At 41.2% G+C, this 25326-nt stretch overlaps 1 protein-coding gene across 4 annotated transcripts in view; it reads left to right on the top strand.

The window, feature by feature from the left end:
* Positions 1–25326, top strand: part of TNIK (TRAF2 and NCK interacting kinase) — a 370493-nt gene that overhangs the window by 203030 nt on the left and 142137 nt on the right. For all 4 annotated transcript variants that reach the window (XM_036930924.2, XM_036930923.2, XM_036930922.2 and 1 more), the window contains exon 3: positions 14793–14849. In XM_036930924.2, coding sequence (XP_036786819.1) covers positions 14793–14849 — 57 coding nt within the window. The remainder of the gene's footprint in view (positions 1–14792; positions 14850–25326) is intronic.

Genomic DNA, 25326 nt, shown 5'->3' with positions numbered 1-25326 from the left:
TAATAGGGGAGTCTAGTAACCATAATGTTGTTCAAGTAATTATACATTAATGATACCAAAATAAAAATATACAAAAAAAATTTAAAAAGGCAAGATCTCTAAAATCTCAATCATCTTCAATTATTTTCTGCAATAGGGTTGTTCTTGGAGGTCTTGCAAAATAAATTAGGGAAGACTATTTTGGATCTCTTAAAAATGGTTCTTTCTCAGTGAGATAATGGAGATTTCTTTCTTGCTATTTTTCCTTAAGGTAACTGTTGTATCTTATAAGGACAACACATATTAGAGAGTTTCTTTTCAATGGTGTCTTCCCCAAAGTAAGATGCCATGACTTGATGTTGGTCATGGTTAATTTTGAGGAAGTCTTTGAAAATGGAACAAATAAAAGGGGAAAACTTAAAATTTTATAAACCTTCTTAAAGGAGTAAGATCTATTAAAATTAAACAAGTACAAAAATTTTAATAATTATTATGATTATTATGATTCAGACCCTTCAGACATGGACAGAATACTTTATATGTAATAGGTACTCAGTAAGTAGTCTATGAATTTAATCAACGGCAGTGCCATTGTTTAGTAGAACCCCAATCCCTACACAGCTGGTTTTCTATATGAATTCATATAGAAAAAAATAGGACTGGTGTTTCTTGGAGTTGTGTATCTACGTGGCTTGTGATCAGGGTAAGAAGGGTTTTTTTAACTTTTAAAGTTGTGCCCATTTTATGTGAAATCATAGATTTTCTTCATAAGACCTTTCTTTGTAAAAACTTGACCATATTCCATTGTATACCGAAATCCATTTCAATTTATAGAAATGATGCCTTTCAACAAGTTTTTTATTGATTGTCATTTTGCTTCCTAGTAGAATATCATACTGATTGTATTTATAAATATATTATAAGCCCCTGAACAGAAATTGTCAAGGTTAGACAACTCCATTGGAAATTATCATGAGCAACAGAAATTAAATTTTGACTCAATATAGTGAGTCATAAGAACTCACTCTATCTGGTTTCTCTTATTTGCATTTTTGTCCTGTAAGGGAAATAATGGGATTTCTATTTCTGTTCTTTATAAAATACATGAACAGTTAAAGAGATTTGCCTAGAGTCATATTGAAAAATTGAAAATAGACCAAATTCTGAATAGAATATATATATATATATATATATATTACTCCTTCATTGAAAAAAAGCATTGAAAAGCAGCTTTTCAATACTTAATGTTATATAACTTGTCAATCCATGTTGCTAATATCTAACATTATAGAAAGTCATGCAAGTAAATCTTCATAGATAAAATATACACTGCCTGATTAAAATTTATAGCTCTGTTCTTTACCCTCCAAGCCTTAGGGAGAATTTTAAATAGAATTTAAAAAGGGAGACCATACATTCTTGCTTGGCTTACTTACATGCAAAGGCTAATCTGAAAGGAAAATATGACCGCAGAAAACTTGCTTCTCTGAGCCTGCTTCCTCATCTGATGACAGTGTTGTTATGCCTTCTGACAGAGTTGTTATGCCTTCGAATAAGAGGTACTGTGCTTTTAAAAAAAGAGAATAGAGGGATCTGAGTAAGTGTTTCCATAGACTCCTTCACCCAGCTCCTGTTGACTGTGTGCCCACTTGGTGCCGGCACTGCTCTGCTCCGCTCCTGAAATAGGGTTGTGAGCAGCGCAGAGAGGGGCCTGCCCTCGAGGCACCTCCATTCCAGAGCGAGGGATGCCCGATAAACATGATAAATAGATAAAATATGTAATTTGTTGGGTGATAGCAAAGCACGGAAGGAGGGTAATAGGAGTAGGGAGGAGCCGAAGTTTTAGATGGGGTGGCCAGGGGAGGACTCCTGAAGGTGGCTTTGGAGTCACGCAGTGAAGGAAGTGAGCACACAAGCTGAGCACAGGGAAGAGAGACAGAAAGGCCGTGGAGGAAGGCGCTGTGCCTGCAGTGTGGTGAATAAGGGGGCCTGGAGAGCAGGCGGTCAGGGGATAGAACCTCAAGTGACACTGAAAACTCTGCAGTTTCACCGTTTGCCCAGGCAGGATAGTACATGTTCTTATATATATACATGTAATCATTATTTTACACCTGTTTTACAGATAAGGAAACTATAGGCCAAAAGTAATTCTAGACCCAGTAAATCATACAGGGGCACCTCACACCTGCAGAGCCTTTCCACGTAACTTCCAAACTTCCCTGCGGAGCCTGCAAACTGCCAGCCGAGATTGGGATTCTCTCTTAGACCAGGGGAGATTCTTTCTGGAGGAGAGATGGGCAGAAACGCCAGCAGGGTGCTCACCTTGCCCTTCTCACAGTCTCTCACCTGGCAGTCTGAGCCTGAGACATGAAAATGTGGTGGCAGAGAGGCATTTCACTGGAGTCAGGGAAACCTCGCCTGCCCTGAGAGGAAGCTACCTGACAAGTCACAGTTGGATGGCTGCTAAATTTAGCTGCAAATCAATGCATTTACTAACTAGCCAGCTCTCTGGCCATTCTGGCCTGCCCAGAGCTGCAGGCATGTCATATTAAGACCCTAAGAAGGAAGGAGAGCTCTTTTAAGTTATCATATTTCACCCACCTCCCCTCCTCCAAGATTTCAGACAAAAGTGTTCTCAGCATAATTGTGGAAGGGAGGGTATAGGTTTCTGCGAGGCGCAAGTTAGTTTCCCAAGGATGGGTGCGCTTGCTGACAAACTGCTTTCGTCTGTGCTGGCCACCACTTTGAAAGATGATGAGTATGTAAGAGCTGTCCTGCCTTTATAGACTGGCTTTTGGTTTTCAGGTGGCCTTTTTGACCTCTTGCCCTCCTCCCCACAGAAGGATTTGCAGGAGTTCACTTAGAAAGCTCAGTTGCTAATGCAGTCTGTGCTGACACAGATGGCGGAGAGCTTTCCAGCCCTTGCAGAGATCTGGGTGCCGTGCTATTGCAGGCAGAACCATTGCTATGCCTCACTATTCCCCTCACGCAGTGTGAAGGCTCTGTATTTGCATGCACTTCTTGGCTACCATGAAGAAACTGGAGTTTAATCCTCAAGTACCTAAGAGATGATGAATGGTGGTCACTGATACAGTATAATGTTGCTCATCTTATTCTTTTTAAAAAATTGAATTCTGCTTTCCTCATTTCTTGAAAACAGATCATTTGGAGTAATGGGAAGATTCCTATATCCCTTCCTTTGAAGAACTTACGTTGAATTAAGGCAAACACCTTTATTCTCTTATAACTGACCCTTATATTTTAAGCTTAATGCTTCATCATGATTTATGTTTTAATCAAACAAAATAATATGCTTCTGAGCCCAGCTTCCAATAGTTAAATTATAAACATTTGAGAGAAGGGAAAGAACACACACACACATTATAGAGAGTTGTTGAGAAGACCTCAGAATCACTGAGAAATGAAAATAGGATATCTTTCCAAATTTAATGTAATTAGTGGAATTATACCCCTGTGTCCAAATATCATAAATGAAATTCTAATTTAGCTCCAATACTCTTTTATCAGTCCTTTTAAATTTAGAAAACGCTGCTTAATTGGGAGACAGTAAAAGTTTTGAAATCAGCCTCTTATACATGCAAAAGCCAGATGGAAAGTGATCTTATTATGGGCCATTGGGTATTTATTACCTGTGTTCTAAAGGACCATGGGTGTTGGAATTTGAGAAATACACCCCTTATTTGTAAATACTGTTAAACGAAGAAAGAACAATGCCATCTCCAGACCCCCTGCCCTGCAATGGGAGATCCCTCTGAGGGCAAGGCCTTATCTTTTGATCTTTGTAAATGTAATGCCTGTGGGGATTATGGCATTTAATGGAATTCGGCATTCATTGAGCACCTATTAAACGTCAAATTCTTTTAAAGCAGGGTTTGTCAGTCTTGGCCCCATTGATATTTGGGGCCCAAAAATTCTTTGTTGAGGGAGGGGAATAGCTTGTGCATTACAGGTTTATAGCATCTCTGGCCTCTCTCCCCACTAGCTTATCAGTAGCAGTAGTCATGTGACAATCAGAAAATGTCCACAGACATTCTCAAATGTCTCTGGAGGACCTCACCAAAGTTGCCCTTTAAGGAGTGTGAAGTAGAGAGTTTAACTATATGTTTTGAAGGATAAAACACATATAACTGTTTAAAATCCCCCCTACCAAATCTGTATCCATCTCCACACCCATATCTGAATCCATTGCACCGACAGAACACTGTCTACCAAGTTCACAGAGGAGGTGGATCGGGAGCGCTCACTGTAGTCTTTTTTCCGTGGGAATCATTATGATTCCCGTAAATTGCTTACTAAATTTCATCTGTCACCTGCACTCCTGCTCAGATACAACTAAAGCCTATTGAAATTGATTTTTGTGTCAGCAACAGAGCAGGGATTCAGTAAGATCGTGAAAGCCTCCCTTTCATTATTAGTCTTTGTTCCCCATACTCCTTTAGTTTGGTGGGCCCTAATTATATTCCAGCGCTTCTCCCGCTGACACTTCTTTTGTTTTAATTAAAACTTCTGGAGGTTTGAGGACACTGTGGGAGAGGGCGTATTCATCAGCAGCCCTGATAAAGAGTCAAATGGGTCCTTATTTGCGCTCCTGCCGCCCTGAGAATGATGGCTGGGAACAGAACACTGTGGTCCTTTGGCCTTGTTTTCTCTGACAGCTGGAGTGTCCTTTCTCATCCCGCACAGCCCAAGCTTTGAGACCTGCCCTTGCTGCTGCCACAGACGTTCTGTTATTAAGTGACCGAGACGGCACTGTGGGTGGACTGGCTTCCTACTGAAGCCATAAATTAGGCAAAATGAAATGCAGCATTGAGTTTTTATCATTAATATTATTTATACCTGCCTTGTTGCCTACGGTGCTTCGTCGTGCAAAGCCAGCCCCGCCCACTCCCAGCCACGTGGCTGTAAATCTCCCGTCACCGAGTCCAGGGAGGGACTGTGATTGACAGACCTATGCAGGTCTGGGGAGAGGACATAATGTATCTTCTTACTCTGACCGCTGAGAGATGAGATGGAGTGAGCTAGGGTCTGCGGAGGTCCCGAGAGGAAGACAGAGTTGCCTCATGAAGTAGTCCGTAGAGAGGAAGCTATTGATTCAAAATCCAACAAAATGAGCTGCTCTTCTCCAAGAACAGATGGATTTGCTCAGTCTCAGGTTCGTATTCTCTCAGGAAAAGGGGAGGCAGAGAGGAGGCAGGGCGGGACTGGACCTTGCTTCTCCCTAGTCATACCTTCCTCCCCCTGACCCTTTCGTTAGGTAAACTGACATGAAATGCAAAATGCTACTACCTGCTCCCACCTCCAGAGCACACTCCAGTGGCCCAGCCTGTCATTGTTAGTTACTAACTTGGAGAAAAAGAAAACAAAAACAAAACCTTCCTGAGGAAAACATTCACACCAGTCTATGTGGCTTTTCTTCCAGTTATGATACCTGAAGCCATTCTTACCACCCCTTATTTCTTAAGAAAAAAACTTTCTGCTACCCTTAACTAGGCATTTCCTCAAATTCTATTAGGCTTCTCCCAGGTTAACACTGAGGTCTCTGTTCACTGATTTGAGGCAGCTTGCAAGGTCTCCTAGGCCTAGTAGCTTCATGTTTCCCAGTGGGATTTAGCACCTGCTCTTTGCAAGATGCTGTCCTAGGCAACGTCAGAGAATTAAACAAACTTTAGGCAGAGTCCCTACCCTTTAGGAGCCTTTGTTTCGAGCATTCAGAAGCCTGGGGTGGACTGAAGGTCCAGAGGCGTTAGGGACTAAGGGAACTCAGAGGAGAGAAAAGTTAGTTCTAATACAGTTCACATTGGCTGTTGTAAGCTGTTAAGAGCTATCTGCTGTTACCCTTAACTTCTGTAGACTGCATCAGGAACAGTCCATCTTTGTATCAAGGGGATTACTGACCTCTATCCTACTATACCCACATATTTTAAAACCCTGGGCCTGGCTCTCAGATTTCACAGAGTACTAAAATTTCACCCAGCCACTCCTAATAAAAACCAAAACAGTCACTGGGAACCAACGTAGGGTTGTTTACTTTTACCTTTTAAAAATTATAACATTTTTACACAAAAAAAAATCTTAAAGTAAGCCTGCTTAAGTTGAAATCTCTGGCTTTCTGGAAAAAAAAAAAAACTTGCCACAGGGCCCTTATTTTTCTCCTTTTACTGAAATTGTAAACTTCATTCTGGACTGAAGTCCATGAACCAGGGCTTTTAAATGCCATCTATTCCAGAGGGTCCACCCCAACTCAGGGGCTAAGGAAGGCTGTTGGCTGGGTGGGGAGAGGTGAAATGTTGGGGAGGCCCAGAAGGTAGCTGCATGTGCTTATTCTCGTCTCATCCATAGGGAGCTGTCCTGAGGTCCTACTCTGCCCAGAAATTAATGTATAAAAGCCATCAGTGATTGTGGTAATTATGCAGCATAAATTAGATGAGAGCCTGTAAGAAGTAAGTTTGATTTGGGGCTCTTGTTTTTGGGGCTGGGAGAGGAGGTTACAGGGAAATGTGTTCTTGGCTTGAGGCCATGGCCAAGAGACTGGTGCTGCTACTTTTCTGAGCTCTCATCGCCCTGCAGCCTGTCTGCTTTGTCACTGCTGTCACTTCAGCTGTGCGTGCCTTTCCCGGGTACAGACATTAGGCTCCCTGCCACGGAACCTGCATACATTAACTATTATCTGCTAAAAATTGTGACTGTTTGATTTTTTCCCTTTAATCATCCATTTTGATTTATAAACTGAGCCAAGCTGGCAGCCATGAAGATGGAGGAATCTAGTTTCCAACAAAGAAAAATGGGATGCAGTCTTTTCTTCTCTGCCCCGTGTCTGTGTGCAAGTCTCAGTTCTCAGTTGGCCCAGCTCTGAACAGTCTTGAGCATAATCCATTTTCTGTCTCTCAGAGGTGCCAAGCAGAGGAATTCACAGGGAGTGGCGTTGGGATGGAGAGCTGTTGCTTAAGGATTGTCCTGTATTGGTCCCTTGCTTCATCTATGCCACAAGGCTGGGAGCAGTGATGGCTGGATCACAGCTCTGCAAATATGGACAGCAGGATTTTTTAAGCTACTGATGAATGGCACATGTGGGCCAAGGAAAAACAGAGGCCCCCTTTAACCAGGGGAAACCCTAAGAGTAGACACTGTGCCAAGTATATTCTGTGAACATTCATGTTCCCTAATCATAAGCGTTTTTGGAATTTTTTCATAAAGTTGTCTACCTCTTTGCCTGAAGACATGGTTGTCTCAAAGAAGGTAGCATTCCTAAAGATGTCCAGATAGACATCTTAACTATGCTTTTATGTTAACTGTGAGTAGAAAATTAAAGTTTACCTTCACTTGCGTCATTATAGCTTAGAGGGAAAGCTAAACCCAATTTCTAGTTTCTCCATGATCTGTGGAAAAGGGAGGTAAATTGGCCTCTCCGTTGAGTTTAAAGGAACTTCATCCACTAAGTTCATCTTCTAATGTCTTACTTATGGGTGAAATGATTGTAACTCCTACTCGCAACTCCACCCCATCTGCTCCAGGATACTTTTTGTCTGGTGGAAATGAGTGGGTCTGTGGGGAATGGGAGGAACTGATGTGGACATATCGATGGAATTGACCAAGAACCTGAACACAGCTGTCCAATCTCTACTTCATTCAACCCATTATTTAGCAAATATTTATTGAGTCCCTGCTGGGCCAAGCTCTGTGGGAGACACACAGTAAACATACAAACCCACCTTTTGCAAGTATTGTTGATTTGACCTTCTGAATATCTCTTGACACTGTCCACTTCTCACCTACTGCACTACTTCTAGCCTAGTCTAAGTTGCTGTCATCTCTCAACTGAATTACTAAGTGCCATTATAAATTCTTCTGTTATCTTTTCTGGTTTCCTCTATTCTCTGCTCTACCCCCAGAATGATCTTTTCAAAATGAAAACTTGACAACTTCATACCCTTGCTTCAGACCTTTCAGTGGCTGCCCATTGGTTTTGGGTTAAAAACAGAAATCCTCCAAGTGGTCTCTTGAGAGGCCCTGCATGGAGTCACTAGACTTACTCTACTCCAGCTATACAGGGCTGCTTGCTGCTGCTGAAATGTTCTAATAACCATACCATGGACCTTTGAACGTGCCGTTCCGTTTATCTGGAATATACTTTCCAACTTTTGACTTAGTGTATTCTCTTTTTCCTTTAGGAAAGAAATTTTGTAAAACTGTCATCCCAGATCCAGAAATATCTTATATGAATACAAAGAACACATAGAGGGAGAGAGAGTGTGTGTGTGAGTCTTCGATTGTGTTCCCCAAGAAACAGATTCTGAAGATGGAGATTTGCTTATAGAAAGTGTTTTGGGGGTGCTTTCAGGACCAACCCCTATGTGGGCTTATGAAGACAGATTTGGGCAAAGAAAATTGAATGCAGTTACAAGGCCCAGACAATCCCCAAAAGGAGCTTTGGAGCTGGGATGCGTCTTCAGAGTTGTTCCACTTTGATGTAAGCAATGTAAACTTTTATAGTCCCACAATCTCAAGTCACTGAATGCTTGCTGCCTCCAGGTAAGGGGCATTACTTTAGGCAGGAGCAGGACCTTAGGTCCAGCTGCTGTCTTTGGCTAAGGGCAATTCCTAGAGAGAAGTTCAACATACCTCAGTGCTTAGGGAGGGATCTGGATGGCACACAGCAACTTCTGCTGCAGTCAATCCCTTATGATGCTTGGAACTACTTTGGCATATTAAGTTCTGGAAATGTTTTGTCCAGTATTCTGGCTGGTCTCTTTTCTTCAGCAAAGTTATAAGAAAAGCTCCTACCATTATATATTGTCTCATGATTGCAGCTGATGCTTACCATCCTCCTCCTTTACTACCCATTTTACTTCTCCTCCCTTTGGTTAGCTTCTTTCCTAAGCTATGGCAAACTGGTTGGCATGGCCCATATCCTCATCCTTGAGAAGTCTGAGCTCCCGCTCACCATGCCTGTCTCTAGCTTGACTCCTGCTATTGTCCATTTACCAAAATATTGTGTAGCATTTAAAAAGAATCTTATCTTCTGCAGCCTGAAGGTAGAAAAAAATTTATATAACCAGACCCAGGAATTAATTTTAAGGGTAAAAGAAAAGGTTGAATCTCCAGATCAGTCCTAGTTGGGAAGTAATGAGACTCTGAAACTTGGAGTGGAGCAATTCAAGTTGATGTGCTTGAAAGTTTGAAATCCCTCAGTCCTCCTGAGTCCTCTGAGTCTGCAGAAGTGATGTTCCCCTCGTGTTTGAAAACAGGGCGCAGACCTCAGGGTTTAACCTCACCTCCCTTATGGTTTTCACACATTGCCTTCAGCTGATGACTAATCACTCTTGGCTTTTCATTGTCTTTCTCTAGTTCATCAGTGGCTCTTAGCAAAAACCATCTGATTCCATTTTTTTAAGTTACTATTTCTTCTGGACTTCTCAAAAGTCTGAAGTATTGGACTCACCAGTGTACTCCCCGCACCTGTATCCTGCTCCAGTTCCCTGCTGGTGAGCAGCGTGACAGTGACACTGCTCCAGCCTGCCAGGGGCTGCCAGAGAGGTGGGGCAGCCACTGGTGATGGGGGCTCATTGACAGCAGCCCTTAGAGCCTGTTTCCTAGGGCCAGCCCTGTCATCAGCTTTCTTAGTTAGGGTTCCCCTGAAAACAGACCCTGAGATAAAGATTTACACGCCGGAATTTTACTGGGGAATATTCCTAGAATCTACACTTATGCAGAAAATAGAATTATGCAGTGGAAGGAGTTTTAACTGCAATGCAGTCTCTGCAAAGACCTCAGTCCTCCCTCATGGAGGTCAGGAGCTGAGATGACCCTCCAGAATTGTCCCATTTTAAGACAGGAGGGCTGGGCCTTTATACTCCTATGTCAGCCAGTCATTGGATTTGCTTGTCTCCAGGGGGGAGCATGACCTTGGGTGGTCCACTTTGGCCTGAGGGCAGTTATCAGAGACAGACTTGGTGGGGGTCTGTCAGATGCGTCAGTCTTGAAGGGAGAATCTCAGTGGTGTACAACAGCATCAATAGTAGATAGGTGATCAATAATGATGGATAGAGAGATGATTGATAATGATAGATAGATGATGGATGATAGAACTGTAACATTTGGCCCGTCACACAGTAGCTGCCATTACTACATGTTCTGCACTCTGAATTCTTTTTCTGTTCTATTTGATTTATTTTCATGGCTCTTATGCACATTTTGAAAACCACAGCATTGGATGTGATCAGCGGGGTCACTGTGGAAATGCAAAGGTAGCACCCACTTGTAGGAAATTGCAGAAGTCTTCATTAATAAAGGTGAGATCCAATCTAAGCTAACCACGAAGAGCTAAAAACACTACCTATGTGTGAGTCCTTGGACAGCAGGGAAAGAAATAGTAAGTAGACTGCGATTTGCACAACCCCAGTTTGCTCGTGTGCTCTGCTGGAAACATAAGTATTTTGGTGACCTAGAAATCAAAGTATGCTTTCTTCCAGGCTAGCCCGAGGCCAGCAGCTCTAAAGCTTTCTTGCTGTTTCTTAGAAAATAACAGTAATAACAGATCCAAGGCTTATATGGCCTCTCAGACAAAACCATTGTTTCTTTCTTGCATTCATTTAGGGAGGAGGTAATGGGGTAGAGTACTATAATCCTTGGGCAATTTAGATTTCACCAAGATATTGAGTAATTTTGTGAAGAACTGGAATTTTGTGAGGTAATTTTTTTTTTTTTTTACCTCAAATGTGAGGTAGGAAGGAAGAAAGGGAGCAGAAGAGGATTGCAAGCGAATCTGAGGATGGGGCCGGACCACACCCGCCAGCTCTGAGGGAGCCCACCCACACCCTCTGCTGATTCGATGCCCTGTTGTCAGGATGAGCTTTTTATGCCTGAGGACATGATTGGCATGCGGCTTCGTCTCTGGGTTCCACTGGAATACCAATTTTGTTTTTCTAGATTTAGTCCGTTATTTTTGTTATTGTTGGTTATTTCAGGAGAAAAAATTCACCTCATGCTTTTGTTAAACATTTCAGCAACTACAGTCTGACAGAACGTTTTCTAATTTCTGTGGAGAAAAAATTTTAAATCTTTGTCTCCCTTTAAATCTGTCTCCCATCACAGACTTTATTTTCCAAAATTTGATATTTAGGCCTTGGTTGAGCATGTATTTTAGATCCAAATTTAGATGAAGTCTATGTTTATATTTTTCATTTCTCTCATAGGTAGAAGTAAATTAAAATTAGGAGTACTATTAAATTTTCACTTCTAAATTCTCTTGTAATAATAACATCCTCCCATGTTGCCTTGCTCTCAAATAAAAAAAAAGACTAAAAAATTCATACACAAAAGAGATAAATGGTTCAATGTTTAACACAAGTAAAATATGAAAAGAATGTTTGTTTAAAAAACATTTCTAAATTTTAGTGAAAAGAATTTCTAATTCAGAAGCTGGAACCTCAGGGGCTTTTCCTGCTCCATTTATTTGTGATTTTATGAAGCTGCCTTTTTAAACCCTGTCTTAACAATGACTGTACCTCGGATTTCTAGTGATCTTCAGGGCAGCTGATTCCTGGCCATTCCCTCGAAGTGTGCCTTAATCTGGATCCTAATTTGGTCTGACATTCTCCAGTGATGTAAAAGGCAACTCATGCTGGGCAGCCTCCTTGGTGGCCCTCGCCCATCAAAGGGGATGGGCGACAGCTCAGCAACCTTCCTGTCCCAGCCCACGGGGTGCCTTTCCCTGGGAAGGAACTGAGGCTGCTAATTATTCCGGCTCCAGGGTCTGGTGCAAGCCCCAACTGCTGTCCCCAAGCGTATCTCCCAGTCATCTGTCAGACTTGGAAGTGAAATTCGAAATGGAGAGAAGTAGGTTATTTTCTTTTCCAATGTTGCCTTCAATGCCATTATAGCAGTTACTGAAACAAAAACAAAACAACCATGTACCCTAAGTTTGAAAAAGTAGCCAGATACTCAGTTTATTGATTGCAAACCAAGAGCTGCCCATTGCCCTGTTTGAAATGTCAAGGGGGTTGCTTGTATCCTGTCTGCTTCCTGGCCTTGAATAGTAAATTCCATGGGCTAATCTGCTCAGCCCTCAGGCTGCTGATAGAAAGAACTAGATGTTGACATGTCCTTGTAACAAATGTTTCATTCAGGGATGATTCCCTGTTTCTTACAGAATTAAAAACCAAGAACAATTTTTCTCAAACTGTGTTTTGGCAGAGGTGCCTCAAGGACTCCCGTGGGGGAGTAGAAGAAGTTGGGGTGACAAAGCGTATGGGGCTTTGCTGGTCAAGCCCCTGGTGGCTTGAACCGGGAGGATTCCTTTTAATACTTTTGGGGGAGAAAAGATTCTGCTGTAAATGAAGCCAGAGGGGAAGGAGCAGAGAGAGGGAAGGAGAATCAGAGGGAAAGGTGGGGCCACCGGTCCTTTGGGCTCAGTGATTGGCAGCAGAAATGCAGGAACAGTTGAAAATGAGGTGTCAGAGGAGGTGGTCCTTGAGTTGAATTTAGGAAGAGTAACTTTACTGAGAAGTCGGGAGATGAAAGGCATCTCAGGCCAAGAAAACACACCATCAGAGAGGCAAGAACCAATAGGTGCATTTAGAGAACACAGTTTAGCCTCAAAGACCACAGACAAAGAGTAGTTGGGAGTCTACCAAGGTGCTGTGGCAGATAGGGGGTCGGTTCTCAGGGGGCCCTGCAAGCCGCATGTACCTGCATGGAACTTTAAAAGAATTTGAAGGTGAATCAACTGCATGACATCAACCAGACCCTCTGTAGTTGTCTACAGTTCTTCTACCCTCCTTCAGTACATTAGTGGAGAAATAGCCATTGTTTAAGGTATGATTTATGGCACTTATTTAAAGACTTTACAGTCCCAAAGCGAAGCTGTTGAGTCCTCTGCTAAGGTCATCATTGCAGCATCACAGACTCTCCCTGGGAGCTGACAAGCCTGCAGGCCATTCAATGTTTCTCAGCAGAGGGCACTGCTACTGTCCCTTGTGTGGATGAATAGCAGCTCTGCAGGAAGTTAGTATTCTTGGCCTCTGGATCCTGAACAGCAGCAGCATTACCATCCCCACTCAGTCAGTGTGAAAACTAAATTTCCAAGTGCTCCTTGGGATGGAAGGGGTGGTGATACCTACCCCACTCGCCCCACCTGCTGAGCCCTCTCTCCCAACATTTTGCGGATGGGGAAACTAGGGCCCAAGTGGGTTACATAACATGTCCCAGATGAACCTGCGGTCATGGGCAGAACCTGGACAACAACCGGGTCTCTTGAGTTCTGGTCCAGGGTACTTTGTGCTGTAGCACTCTGGGCCCGTCCCTCAATTTCTTGGAAGTTGAAATAAGTATGAGGGGCTGCACCTGTAGCCATGCTGAATTACTGATTTAAGGCCTCCTTTGTGTTCTTTCCTGCATGAGGAGGAAGACAGGGAGCAGAATGGGGGTTGAAAGGCTAAGCACTGTCAGCATCAGAGTAAATAGATGTAAGAAGCCAAGATAGATAAGAAGGAAAGGGGCAGATGGCACCAAACCTGTCACTTCCTAGCTGCACATGAACGTGCCCCTGTTGCCTGCTCTTGTTCATTCACAAGCACACCGCACCATCTTTGGGAGAGGTACCCACTGTTCCTGGAACAGGAAACGTAATGATGAGACACAGTCCTTGTCTTTATGAAACATAGCCTACAAGGGAAGGCAACATTTAAAATTAATCACAAAACAGGGCCATAAGTAATTATAGCCAGCACCTGCTGATCATTAATGTGTGCCAGGCACTATCATGCTCTTTCTATAGATTATCTCATTCACTGCAATACTATGAGTTTGGTGCTATTATTATTTCCATCTTTCAAATGAGGCCTTGAAAGTAAGGGACTTGCCTAAGGTCGTGCAACTGGGATTTGTGTCCAGCTGATCTTGGAAGCAATATTGCTATGCTATCAGGCAGTAGTAGGTAAAATGTTCCTTAGAAGCCCTATATAAAATGCACTTTGAAGTAATGACTATTGACCATCTTTGCTATTGTCTGAGAGTCAGTTGTAGACTTCAAGTTTCTCAAGCATTAGGAAAAGGGAAAGCTACTCTTCCGGGTTTGCCCTCTCACCACACCCTGTTTTCTTCAGATTCTGTGTGATTGATGCTTCATCATAGTTCCAAAGACCAAAGATGACCAGTTTGGGGAAGGAGTTGGCTTATGTTCAACACTATCTCTTTGACCACAAATTGGGATTGATTACTCTCTGCTTTATTTTGAGCCCCCTTTTAAGATAAAGGTAAATGAACAGTGTCAAGTGAATAATAACAGAATCATGTCCAGTTGAGACTGCTACAATACAGGCAAGTTCCATATTCAAGGAAACTAAAGTTTCTTCACATACTGAGTATTTTCCGACAAGAGAAGATACTTGTGTCCCCTCTGCCCAGATCCTATTATGCTTCACTTGCACACATACACCACCTCTCACACAAGCCTTCATCTAACACCTTGGAGAAGACGTAGGACCAAATTGTTCAACACTGCCTTTTGTATTCAACTTGACACAACCAGTGTTAAAACAAAACCAAAAGACAAAGTGGTGAAGGTGTTTTACAAAATAAACGCTAAATAGAAATTAATCTTCAAAGCATTTGAGGTTTCTGTGTGTGTGTGTGTGTGTGTGTGTGTGTGTGTGTGTGTGTGTGTGTGTGTTCCCCATTGGCATTCTGATCTAGGTATCTGTTCTTTACAGTTGGAATGAAATGCTAATATTGCTTATCAGAACTGAAGTTTTTTTATGTATGTATGTATGTATTTATCTATCTATCTTTTACAGGGTCGTCATGTCAAAACGGGTCAGCTTGCAGCCATTAAGGTTATGGATGTCACAGGGGTAATGTATCTTTATCTTGCCATCTCAATAGCTATGTATTTGTGATAAAAAAATCATTTTTCAGAGGAATAGAATCTTTTTAAACATCTAAAATCTTTACCCACTTGTGCTTAACATAAAGAAATAGGAGTATTCGTAAGCTGACCGAGACCACCTTGGCTAAGTCACTCTAATTAAATTAGATACCTGCACACTGGCTTGTGGAGTTAGAGTGAAAAATGTGTGTCATTAATTTACATAAACACAACTAAGGATATTTGCATATGAAGGCAGAACAAGCATTCGAAGGTATTAAAAGAATAATACTGAGATTACACAAAAGAGATGGGTCTTAACAGTTTCCCAAAGGTCCACCTAATACTGGAGTAGACCAAGTTTGGAGAGCTCTAAAATCCTAGTATGATATTTAAAAGAATATTTTTCTACCACAAAATATTATTGACCAAATAATCATGATAACTACACATTCTTACTATTATAGAGAAACACCGGAACAAAATTTCTGCTTGGGTGATCAAATGCAATCTAAGAAATAGGCTTTATTTTAAATACAGTCTTGTTTTCAATCCTTTTTGCTAGGTTTATTTAAAATATTTTGAAGACTTTTTGAGAGTACAAAGCAAAAATCAAACTTGAAAGGTTCCCTGGGCATCAAAAGCATGCTAATAATTTTCTGTTGTCCTGGAGATTTTACAAAGATGTCTGGCTGCTGTACATAAAAGCTAAAAGAGCATAGTCTTCCACTGGGCCCAGAAGTGGATTATTCAATGTAAATAGACATAGAATAAATGACCACACAAAGGTATCAAGAATCAACATGCAAATAAAAAAAGGCACACAGTATGTCTGTATGTCAGACTTCAATCCATACCTTTCCTGGCCCCATTTGTTACCTTTGCTAAGTATGTATCATATGGTATGCTATCTACCATAATACTGCTTTCACTAATTTTCATTTATACCATACATCATACTAACTTCTTTTCCTTACTTATTATTGACCTGAATTCCTCTTTAAAGTGTATACATTTTTAACCAGTAAAAACATTTTGTTTCCATATGTTTGTTAGCACTTAAAGTAGTACTTCCTTTTATTTGTCCTGAATATATTATTCATATTTCAGAGGTTGCCAACCAGTTCAAATATTTAATATCAATTACTTTATTAGTTCACCTGTGTCTTACTGAATAAGAAACTCCATGTAGATTATATTAATTAGATTTAGGTTCTGCCACTTGAAAGAGAAAACCTAGAATAATAGAGGCTTACACACGATGGCAGTGTCTTGCTCTCTCATGTTAAAGGAGTCTTAAATCAGCAGCCCACAGATGTATGGCAGCGATGTGGTGGAGTGGAAGGATGTTTTTATCTTTCTGCTCCATCATTCTAATGCATGGCTGCTGCACTTAAGGTCACTTCCATGGTCCAAGGTAGTTTTTAGATTTCCATTGATCACATTTTTTGCAGGCAATAGAAAGAGAGGGTGGGTGGGTAGGAGCAGAATGGTACAGAAGAAAGCTCCCTCCAGTGGAGTCTTTTATATTTCTATTTATTTGTTCTAATTAGCCATACCTAGCTGCAAGGGAAACTGGGAAATGTAGGCTTTTCTATCAATGTATTAAAAATTCAGGTTCTGTTAGTCAGGAATGAATGGAGAATGGATATTGATATGGTCTATGAGCAGGGTCTCACACAAAAGTCAGGATCAGGTAAGATCAGTCTCTACGTAGAAACCCATCATAAATGTGTAAACCTTTTGCAAAGCTCCCACCACAAAACCAATCAGAATTTATTTTGCAGTTCTGCTGAAGTCCTACTACTGTACTTTCCTGGAGCTGAATAGGATCACTACATAATGTGATACACTGGGCAGTTCAACAGCTACTGGTTGAGGATGGCATCCAAGACATGCTGTAAAGTTGTATTGCGTGTTCTGTGGAACTGCAGTTGAGTTCTACTGACATCATTAATCTCAGTGCATAAATGTGCACAAAGTTGTATTTTGATGCACAAAGTTTGACCTGAAAGCGCTTAATATTACTTCTCTAGTTTCTGGTTATACATGTGAGACTTTAAATTGCTCAGAGAACCACTTGCTGTTGCTATACCATCTTGTTGGAATCAAAAACATTAAACGGTTGTTTATCCCAGTGTATGTATTTTCACTTTAAGGAGTTAAGCCTTTCTAGACTGGGTTTCGTGAGGCAACTAAACCCTACAGACAATTAATTTGAGAGACTGTTTTCTCATTTCTCCCAAGGATGGTACAGAGCTAGCACTGTTATCAATGCATAGAAAAGTCAATCCATTGCATACAGTGGATGCCTTATAGTATTTAGGCTTAATTCTCTTAGGGAACCATTGTTGAAAGGGCTGGATAGTTTTCCTGGTTTAGGCACATCATTGACCATTATGTAACCACTGGTCCTTAACAAAGATGAACATGGATACATATCAGGGAATGGTTTTCGTAGTTCCCCCAGTGTCTGACATGGCATCAAATGAATTTGTATCATCCCCTTACACAGAACCGTCAACATAAGATTTCCTTTGTGAAACTCATGTGGTTCCCTCAGAAAACAATCTATTTCATTTTGCCATGTTGTCTTTTGTGTATTATGGAATGCTGCAAAAGCTTCTTCCCAATTATTATAATTGTGCTCATTATAGCTGCTCTGTTTAAAATGAGATGAATTCTCAAAGGTTGTCCTTGTTAATTGTTTGCAATGATGTACAGCAAAGTTACCATAGTTTATTGTAATGAAATTGATAAAGCCATAAGCTTGAAATTAATTTTTAAATTATTGTTTTTATTCTATACCACTTCCTCTTTTTTTAAAGGAGAAAATAGCTACAGAGAAAACTGGGTATAATGCTTCTGTCCTTCTAGTTTTAGAGCTGAGACACTTCCAAATTTGCCAATATTTGTTTCAAAATTAGTGCTTAAACTCAGACTTAGTCTTTGAAGTTCTTTTAGTTCCTGAAATAATTATGAGAATCTTTGCATTCTACTACTTCCTGGGGATTCTTTCCCAGCTTGATTTATATAGTCTAAATTTGCCTACAATATCTAAATAAAATTGGACTCCCTCGGGTAGTGTGTCTCAAAATGGACAGCCAGCTTCAGTGAACTATCAGCCCTTCTGGAGTATTCATAAGAAATGCAAATTCCAGGGCATGTTGCAGAATTTCTGAGTGGAGCCTCAGAACCTGTCTTTTCTACCAGCTCCTAAAGGAGCTTTACACACAGGAAAGTCAGAGGAGTACTTTTCTAGGGTTTTATATTTACTGCTTTCTGGCCACCAAGTCTGAAAAGACTGTGGTTCTTTGATAACCCTATAAATGATCCCCGTTTTCATTTGGATGAAAATTCCTGTTATAAACTAGTCTCTCTGACACCTTTAAACCCTTATAGGACTTAAAGGAGATGTCATTTACAATGATACATGATCAAAAGTATTCTCTATTGGGAAAATAATGACTGAGTCGTTTCATTTACAATGACTGGTTATGGTCATATTGTGGCCGGGCAGTGCCCCCTGCACATTTAGGCAAAACCTCACCCCCAGCCAGGGAGGGAGGGCTCTTGACCCTGACTGGGAAAGAGTTTGGGAACAGGTCAAACAGGTGCAGGTAAGAAAGCAATTCATTAAAGTGGAAGTCGTAGTGAGAGTCAGCACTGCGTGGTGCCAGTAAGAGTGACACTTTGATTTGTGCGGCCACGCAGGCGGTGCAGGCAGTGGAGAGCAAAAGGGAACAGAGGAACTGAGGGAAGTTCACTGAATTCCTGTTTGGCATGAGGCAATTCCCTTGCCAACTCCTGAAGCCAGGGTCACCTGGTGTCCAGTGCCCACCAGAATCTGTAGTGTGGGAACTTGTCCCTACCACCCCAGGATTTAGGGGAGCCTCAGCACTAGGTGGAGTGAGTTTTATGTTCTGGAAACTTCCCAAAGCAGAATTCAGGCAGACCACACTGTAAAGTGCAAGCCCCTCTGTGCTCAGAAGGCCCCGCAGCTACTTCTCTACCTGCTGGAAATAGAACAAAGAGGGAAAAGGATGTGTCTGAGATGAGAAAGCTGAATGAAACAATGAAGTGACAGACAATTACCACTGGTGGTGGTCAGCAGGTTTTGACTTCGTGGCAAAAAAAGAATTCAGAGACAAAGTACAATAGGCTTAAGCAGAAAAGTTTTACTTAAACACAGCGGGTTGTGCACTTGAAGGGGGAGTGCGGGCAACCTCAGAGAAGAAGCACCAAGCAGGACTCAGGAAGTCACATGACGTAATCAGGAGTTTTGTCTCTCTCCGTCTTTGGGCTCTGCTTTCTTCCCACCAACAGCTTCGGGCTCATGTTCTAATTACTTCATTACGGTTAGTTCCAGCACAAGTGCTAGTCTGATTGTCAGTGGCTCAGCTCAGGTCATAGCCCCATCCCCGAACCAACTCTGTTTCCCTTCTGCCATATCTGGGTTGGGTGCCTGACCCTGGAACCTACAACAGAGAGTGAGAGTTGTAAAGGATGATGCCTCAAAAAGTAAAACCTGAGCACTGCTAGAGAAAACGGTGGGAAGGATGCCGAGCAGGCAAAACTCAGAGAATTGCAACACTATGACTTCATATCATTGTAGTGCATGTGTTTAAAACTGATTTGGTCCCCAAGTAAAGTGTCTCTCTAGTTACATTTTTTCATATTTCAACCAAAAATGATAATAATGGTAGCAAACATTCATGGAGTGATTATTAGGAGTCAAAACTCTTTTAAATACTTTCTATATAGTGGTTCATTTAATCTTTTCAACAACGACTTACAGAGCAGCCTCCTTTAGCATCACCATTACAGAGATGAGAAAACCAGGAATATTAAGTGTCTCGCTCAGTGTAACGTGTAAGGGCAGAATGAATACTGCTGAGCAATTTAACTCTGTCCTTGAAGTCCATCCTCTTAACCACATTGCTGTATAGGTCTCCAGTTAATGTAGAAGGATATTTAGCATTTAATTTAGTGTGGTTTTTTTCGTTAATTTATTTAATAGAAATTTACCAAAATACCTACTTTTTGATCAGTACTGGAAATTCAAAGATGAAAAAGCAGTCGTTTGCCTAAAGGGGAGCTCATATTATAACCTTGCCCTAAATATTTGTAAGTGAAGCTAATCCATTTTATAATAAAGTTAAAAATTCACAAAGTTAGTTACAAAGTTTGATGTGACAGTGGGTGTAGTAATTAATCCCAGGAGGATAGTCAGACGAGGACATTCTCGGCTAAGGTAACAGCCTATGCCAAGACGTGGGTGCTAGGGAGCATGACACATGTCCTGGAAACTACTGCACAGTTTACTTTTAAGATTAGAAAGGGCTGAGGGGAGAGTGATACAACATGAATCTGGACAAGTTATGAAAGAATTGAATACCATGAGAAGGATTTTTTAAGGTTTTTCAAACATTTTATTTTCCCAATAGAACACTTTGTTCAAATACTCTTAGACAAAAATCCAATATACAGAAGAGAAATAAGGTTTTGTTTTTTTGTTTGTTTGTTTTTTGTTTTTACAAGTGTGGGAGGCTGTACATCCTGACCCTTTTTCCCCCAGATGACTGCTGGAGCCAGTGTGGGGGCCAAAGTCGAACAGCAAAATGACATGATGTGATTTGCCTACTAGAAAGATGCATTTTAAGCCCTGCTTGATTAGTTCATATTTCTGTCTTGCTTACTGCATTCCTGTAGGTGAAGTTGATGACCAGTCTCCATCTCTCTTTGAAGAGTAAGGAAGTAGTCTTCTCTTGGGAACCTCTGGTAGAGTGCTTTGCCCTAATTAGCAGGCTCAGTGAATGTTTGCTGAAATTAGACAAAAAGAAAAAAAGGAATCCCAGAGGGAGGGAGTTCAGTGAACAGTTGGTAGCACAGAATATAATATATAGTAATAGGTATGATAATAGTAATGACAGTAATAGCCATGGTCAAAATTAGAATGGCTAACATTGACTGAATGCTTATTATGGCCAAGCACTGTTCTTCATACTTGATTAGGTTAACTCATTTAATCCTCAGAACAACTCCCATGCAGGGACACTGCTATATGTCCATTTTATAAATGAGTAATTGAAACACAAAGAGCCTAAGTAACTTGTCCAAGCCCTACAAAGAGTAAGTGGCAGAATTGGAATTCAAATCCAGCCAGTCAGACTATGTCCACCCTCCCCACAGCCCTGTTACAGACAGGAATGAGAGATGTGGGAGGATTGCCAGAGCATGGCTATCATGTGTCTTTTAAATTTCTTTCAGAAATTCAATTTGTGTACTCAGTAAAACAGCCTCTCTTGTTATCATTGATTAACTTAACAATTATCTGTTACATAAACTCATAAAAATAAATATTTACTGATTTGAAAAGTCTAGTTCTTATTGGTGCTGTATGTTGGCATCCTGAATAAAATTTCTACTGGAGGAAGGGAATTCACTACTACAAATTACTAAAAAAAAATTTTTTTAATCACATATTAGACAATGTCCAGAATCCCTTCAAATTCTAGTAGCCTCTGATTCTTTAACAATAAATTATCTTCAACTTTTTGTTACATTCAGTCAACAGTGAGGTTGAGAATGATCAATACATTGACACAAACACCTGCCTACTGCCAGAAACGGTTTTATGGAAAGCAGGACAGGTGAGCAGGAGAAGAAGTGGTTGTAGCCAGTGGCTGTACATCTATGCATCCTTCTAGAGTTCAAACTGACTAGTCCCTTGGATTCTTATATGAGCTACAGTTTTATTCCTGTTCCATAGATTGAGAACTAAATGTTGGGCAAACTCTTAGTTGTAGATCACACTCATATTAAATGTCTTACTAATTCCATTTTTAAATCCTGTCATATTGTAGGTGCTTAACGTATGTTTCCCTTTGTAATAAACACGCAACTTAAAATCCCTCCTTTATCCCCTGAAATCATTCATAAGCAAATACTATTTCATGTGAACAAGCTCCTTTAATTGGAGGACCAAAGGCAGGTTTCTCTCCAGCCCCGACTTAAGATGCTCCAAAACTCTCCTTTCATGATTTAGCAGCTTTGGTTTTATCACCATGGATAATTTCCCCTCTCATGTCTAGGAATTTTCAGTATAGAATTAAGAACACTGGCTTTGGAGTCAAATGAATCTCACTTTGAATCTTAGCTTAACATTTAAAATATGAATGAACTTGGGGAAGTTACATAACCTCACTGAAACCCATTTTCCTCATTTGTTAAATGGGGTCATTAAAAATATCTATTTCATAGAGCTGTTTTGAATATTAAATAAGATAATACACATACAGAGCCTTTGGTACATAGACAACATTCCTTAAGGTTGGCTTTGGCCGTATTTTATGACTATGGTTATGATCATCATATTGCCATCAGAGGTAGTCAGTGGCTTGAAAGCATCACCTGGAATCATCCATTCCTTTGCATTTGAAAACTGTTGTCACTTCATGCAGTTTGTCACGCTCCCACGAGCCAGTCCTGGTTTCTCGCATGGACAGTGCCTCTGCAAGCCCTGAGAGAGAGCCAGCCCTGATGCACAAGTACTTTTCAAGCCTCTGCTGCATCACTTTGCTAATGTCCCACCGGCCAAAGCAAGTCACATAGCCAAGCGCAAAGACAAGTAGAGGAAACAGGCTCCATCTCTTCATGAAAGAGACTGCCAAATACCATGGCCTTTCCCCGCCCCACCCCCACACCCCATTTACCACAAATTTTAAGCAATAAATAAATTCCCATGATCTTGAGGTGAAAAAAAAAACTGGCATTTGGAGAATTTAGATGTCATGCCTGAGGATACATAGGAAATCAGTTTGGACTAGATTTTGAAATCTTCTGATTGAAGTCATGGTTTCTTCCTAGAGTACTAGACTTGGCTTACTAAAATTACTCTCTTAAATTTTGTGACAGTTTCGTACCATTACTTTGTTTTTCATTATGACCCAGTGCTGATTAGTTTCCCAGGGAGCTTGATGTCTATGCTTACATCTTAAGACACAAGAATAATCCATTTACAATGTAGGGGACATCCTTCTCTTACAACTTCATAATCTAATTTTAGTCTTAGTTCTTGCTCTCTTTGTTTTGTTTTTTGGAAGCATCATAACTCATCTCCTTCCATGAGCCTTGTTGTGAAAGAGTGGGCAGCTGTGGAATGGTTAAATGAGTTCTTGTACTTACTAGTAAGTGCCTCTCTTTCAATTTCACTGAATAATTTGCTGGCATCATTGCCCTGGACTAGAAATCTGGATGAACAGTAGCCATGAAGGCCTGGTGAACTGCATGCTCACTAACAGGTCATAGAATCAAGATCAAGGTTCGATATTAGAGCTACAGAACGTGATCCATAGTAGCTCCATAATTGTGTTTGGAAAAGGTGCAATTTAAACCTGAAATTCAAGATACTTACATTCCTCCCTTCCTCCCCTTGTTATTTCTCTATATTTTGGTTGAGAAGAGTGATAATAGTGTTTATTTTGTATTACACCTCATAACTTTCACATACCTCTTTTAAATATCACAAAAGACTGCAATATATAATTAATACTGCTGTAAAATCTATATCTCATTGTAGATGAGAAAACTTAGACTCCAAAAGGTAGATGACTTTGCTGCGATCACACAGCCACAAAGGAGTGGAGCCCAAACCTAATGCACACCCCCTGCCTGCTCACCCTCCTTTTTCTGACTCAGTGCATTTGCCTTCTTCATTGTCATATTTTGCATGTATTTACCTTTGCAAAGTGATGGAGAACATGCTGGCTTCATTCTGATCTCCAATACTATATTTTGGATTTAATTATTTACTGAATTACACTGTTATTTAGCTGTTCGTAATGATATGGTAAGCTTTTTTAGGCACTTTTCCTCCTCTTAGTTCTCCCACATCATCCACCATCCTGTGGAGAACCTAGGAGGCAGGCAGCAAATCCTTGTAGCAGCAGCCCAACTTTGCCCTAAGAGTAACTGGAGCTGACACTGTCAGGCTGCCATTGGGAAGTGACTGGTATTTTACTGCCTCATGTAGTCGCCTTCTAATCCAAGCAGCTGTCGATGCCAGGCTGCCCACAGAAGCCCTCAGGTTTGTTTTCACCCTGTCTATTTAGGCTTCCCTGAAGTATATCTGCTCACATCCCACACCCATCCACAATTATTTGGCCCCACACAGTGAGTTTAAAATAACTAATAAGCACCATTTTAAGACATCTGAAGCCCACTACAGGAACCCTTCCACAAGTGGAAGGTCTGAGAAGGTCAGTCTCTCCTCTGGCCAGTGGTGAAGGTAGAGGCAGTTTCTGATCACTGCAGGGAAGAATTCGCGGGGCAGCAGTCTGCCATCCCCTCCCTCAGCCACCATTCCAGCCCCTCCTTCCTCTGTTCCCATCCACTCTTAGGGCCACGTGCTTCTCCTGAGCTCGACCTCCCAATCATACGTTCTGGTTTGAGATCACCTAGTCTTCAGCTTAGTTACCCCATGTGATATATAACATGGTTAGTTCTCCTAGGTTTGCAAATCTCCATTGTTTTCACTAAAACTTATTTGTGTGCGGTCAGGAAATGTCGGCATTCCACCATACTCCTCATCTTATCTTATCAGCTCCTTTCAAACATCACTATGCTGCTGTAAGCAGTTGGGCCCTTTGCAAGTGATCATTCTTTTATTTACATGTATTCACAGGTACTTTGCTTGGTGCTGAGGATGTTTCAGAGAGAAAAAACAGGCAGGGTTCCTGGGTGTGTAGTTTATGCACTGATAGGAAGGAGAGACTTTAATCAAATGACCAGATAGATAAATGTGGATCACAACTCTGGTAGGTGCTACAAAGGAAGACACCTGTGGTCATCCATGAGGTTAGAACGAAGTCAGGCAGACCAGAGAGCTTTGCTGGGGAAGGGACTCTGGAACTGAGATCTGTGGGCAGACCAGAGCTTACAATCCATGGAGAAGAGAGTCAAATACAATAGCAGCCATGACATAGTATGACCCACACCTCCGTACCCTGACCAACAAATAATGGCATGTGTGTGAAGCGGATGGAGGGTGGACAAGATATACTGGGGACACTTGACATGGCCTGAGATATTAGGAAGACATCCCAGAGGAGTGTCATTTAAACTCAATTCAGAATAATGAGTAGAAATTATGTGAAGAAGAGGAAGGATAAAGAAGACATCACGGGGAGATTGCAGAAGAGCCCAGCAATGTTAGTGACACTGGAGAGAGGCTGAGCAGCTGGAGTGCAGAAGGGCACAGACAGAGACACAGAGTGACTAACCCTTTAGGGAAAGGTGATATGACAACTGATACTCAGAGACAGTCATTGCTCTTGCTGCATCTAAAACAATTGCCCTGGTTTAGACATTTTTTCCATCAATCTGAAAAATAAAATACCATTTTTCAGTCCAATTGATGTGTACATTAATCAAAATAAAATTATGAGAGAATATCTACACAC

Source organism: Manis pentadactyla, chromosome 1 (assembly GCF_030020395.1).
Source record: "Manis pentadactyla isolate mManPen7 chromosome 1, mManPen7.hap1, whole genome shotgun sequence".
NCBI classification, from domain to species: domain Eukaryota; kingdom Metazoa; phylum Chordata; class Mammalia; order Pholidota; family Manidae; genus Manis; species Manis pentadactyla.
The sequence above is the reverse complement of the archived record's forward strand: the minus strand, read 5'-3'. Positions and strand labels throughout refer to the sequence as shown.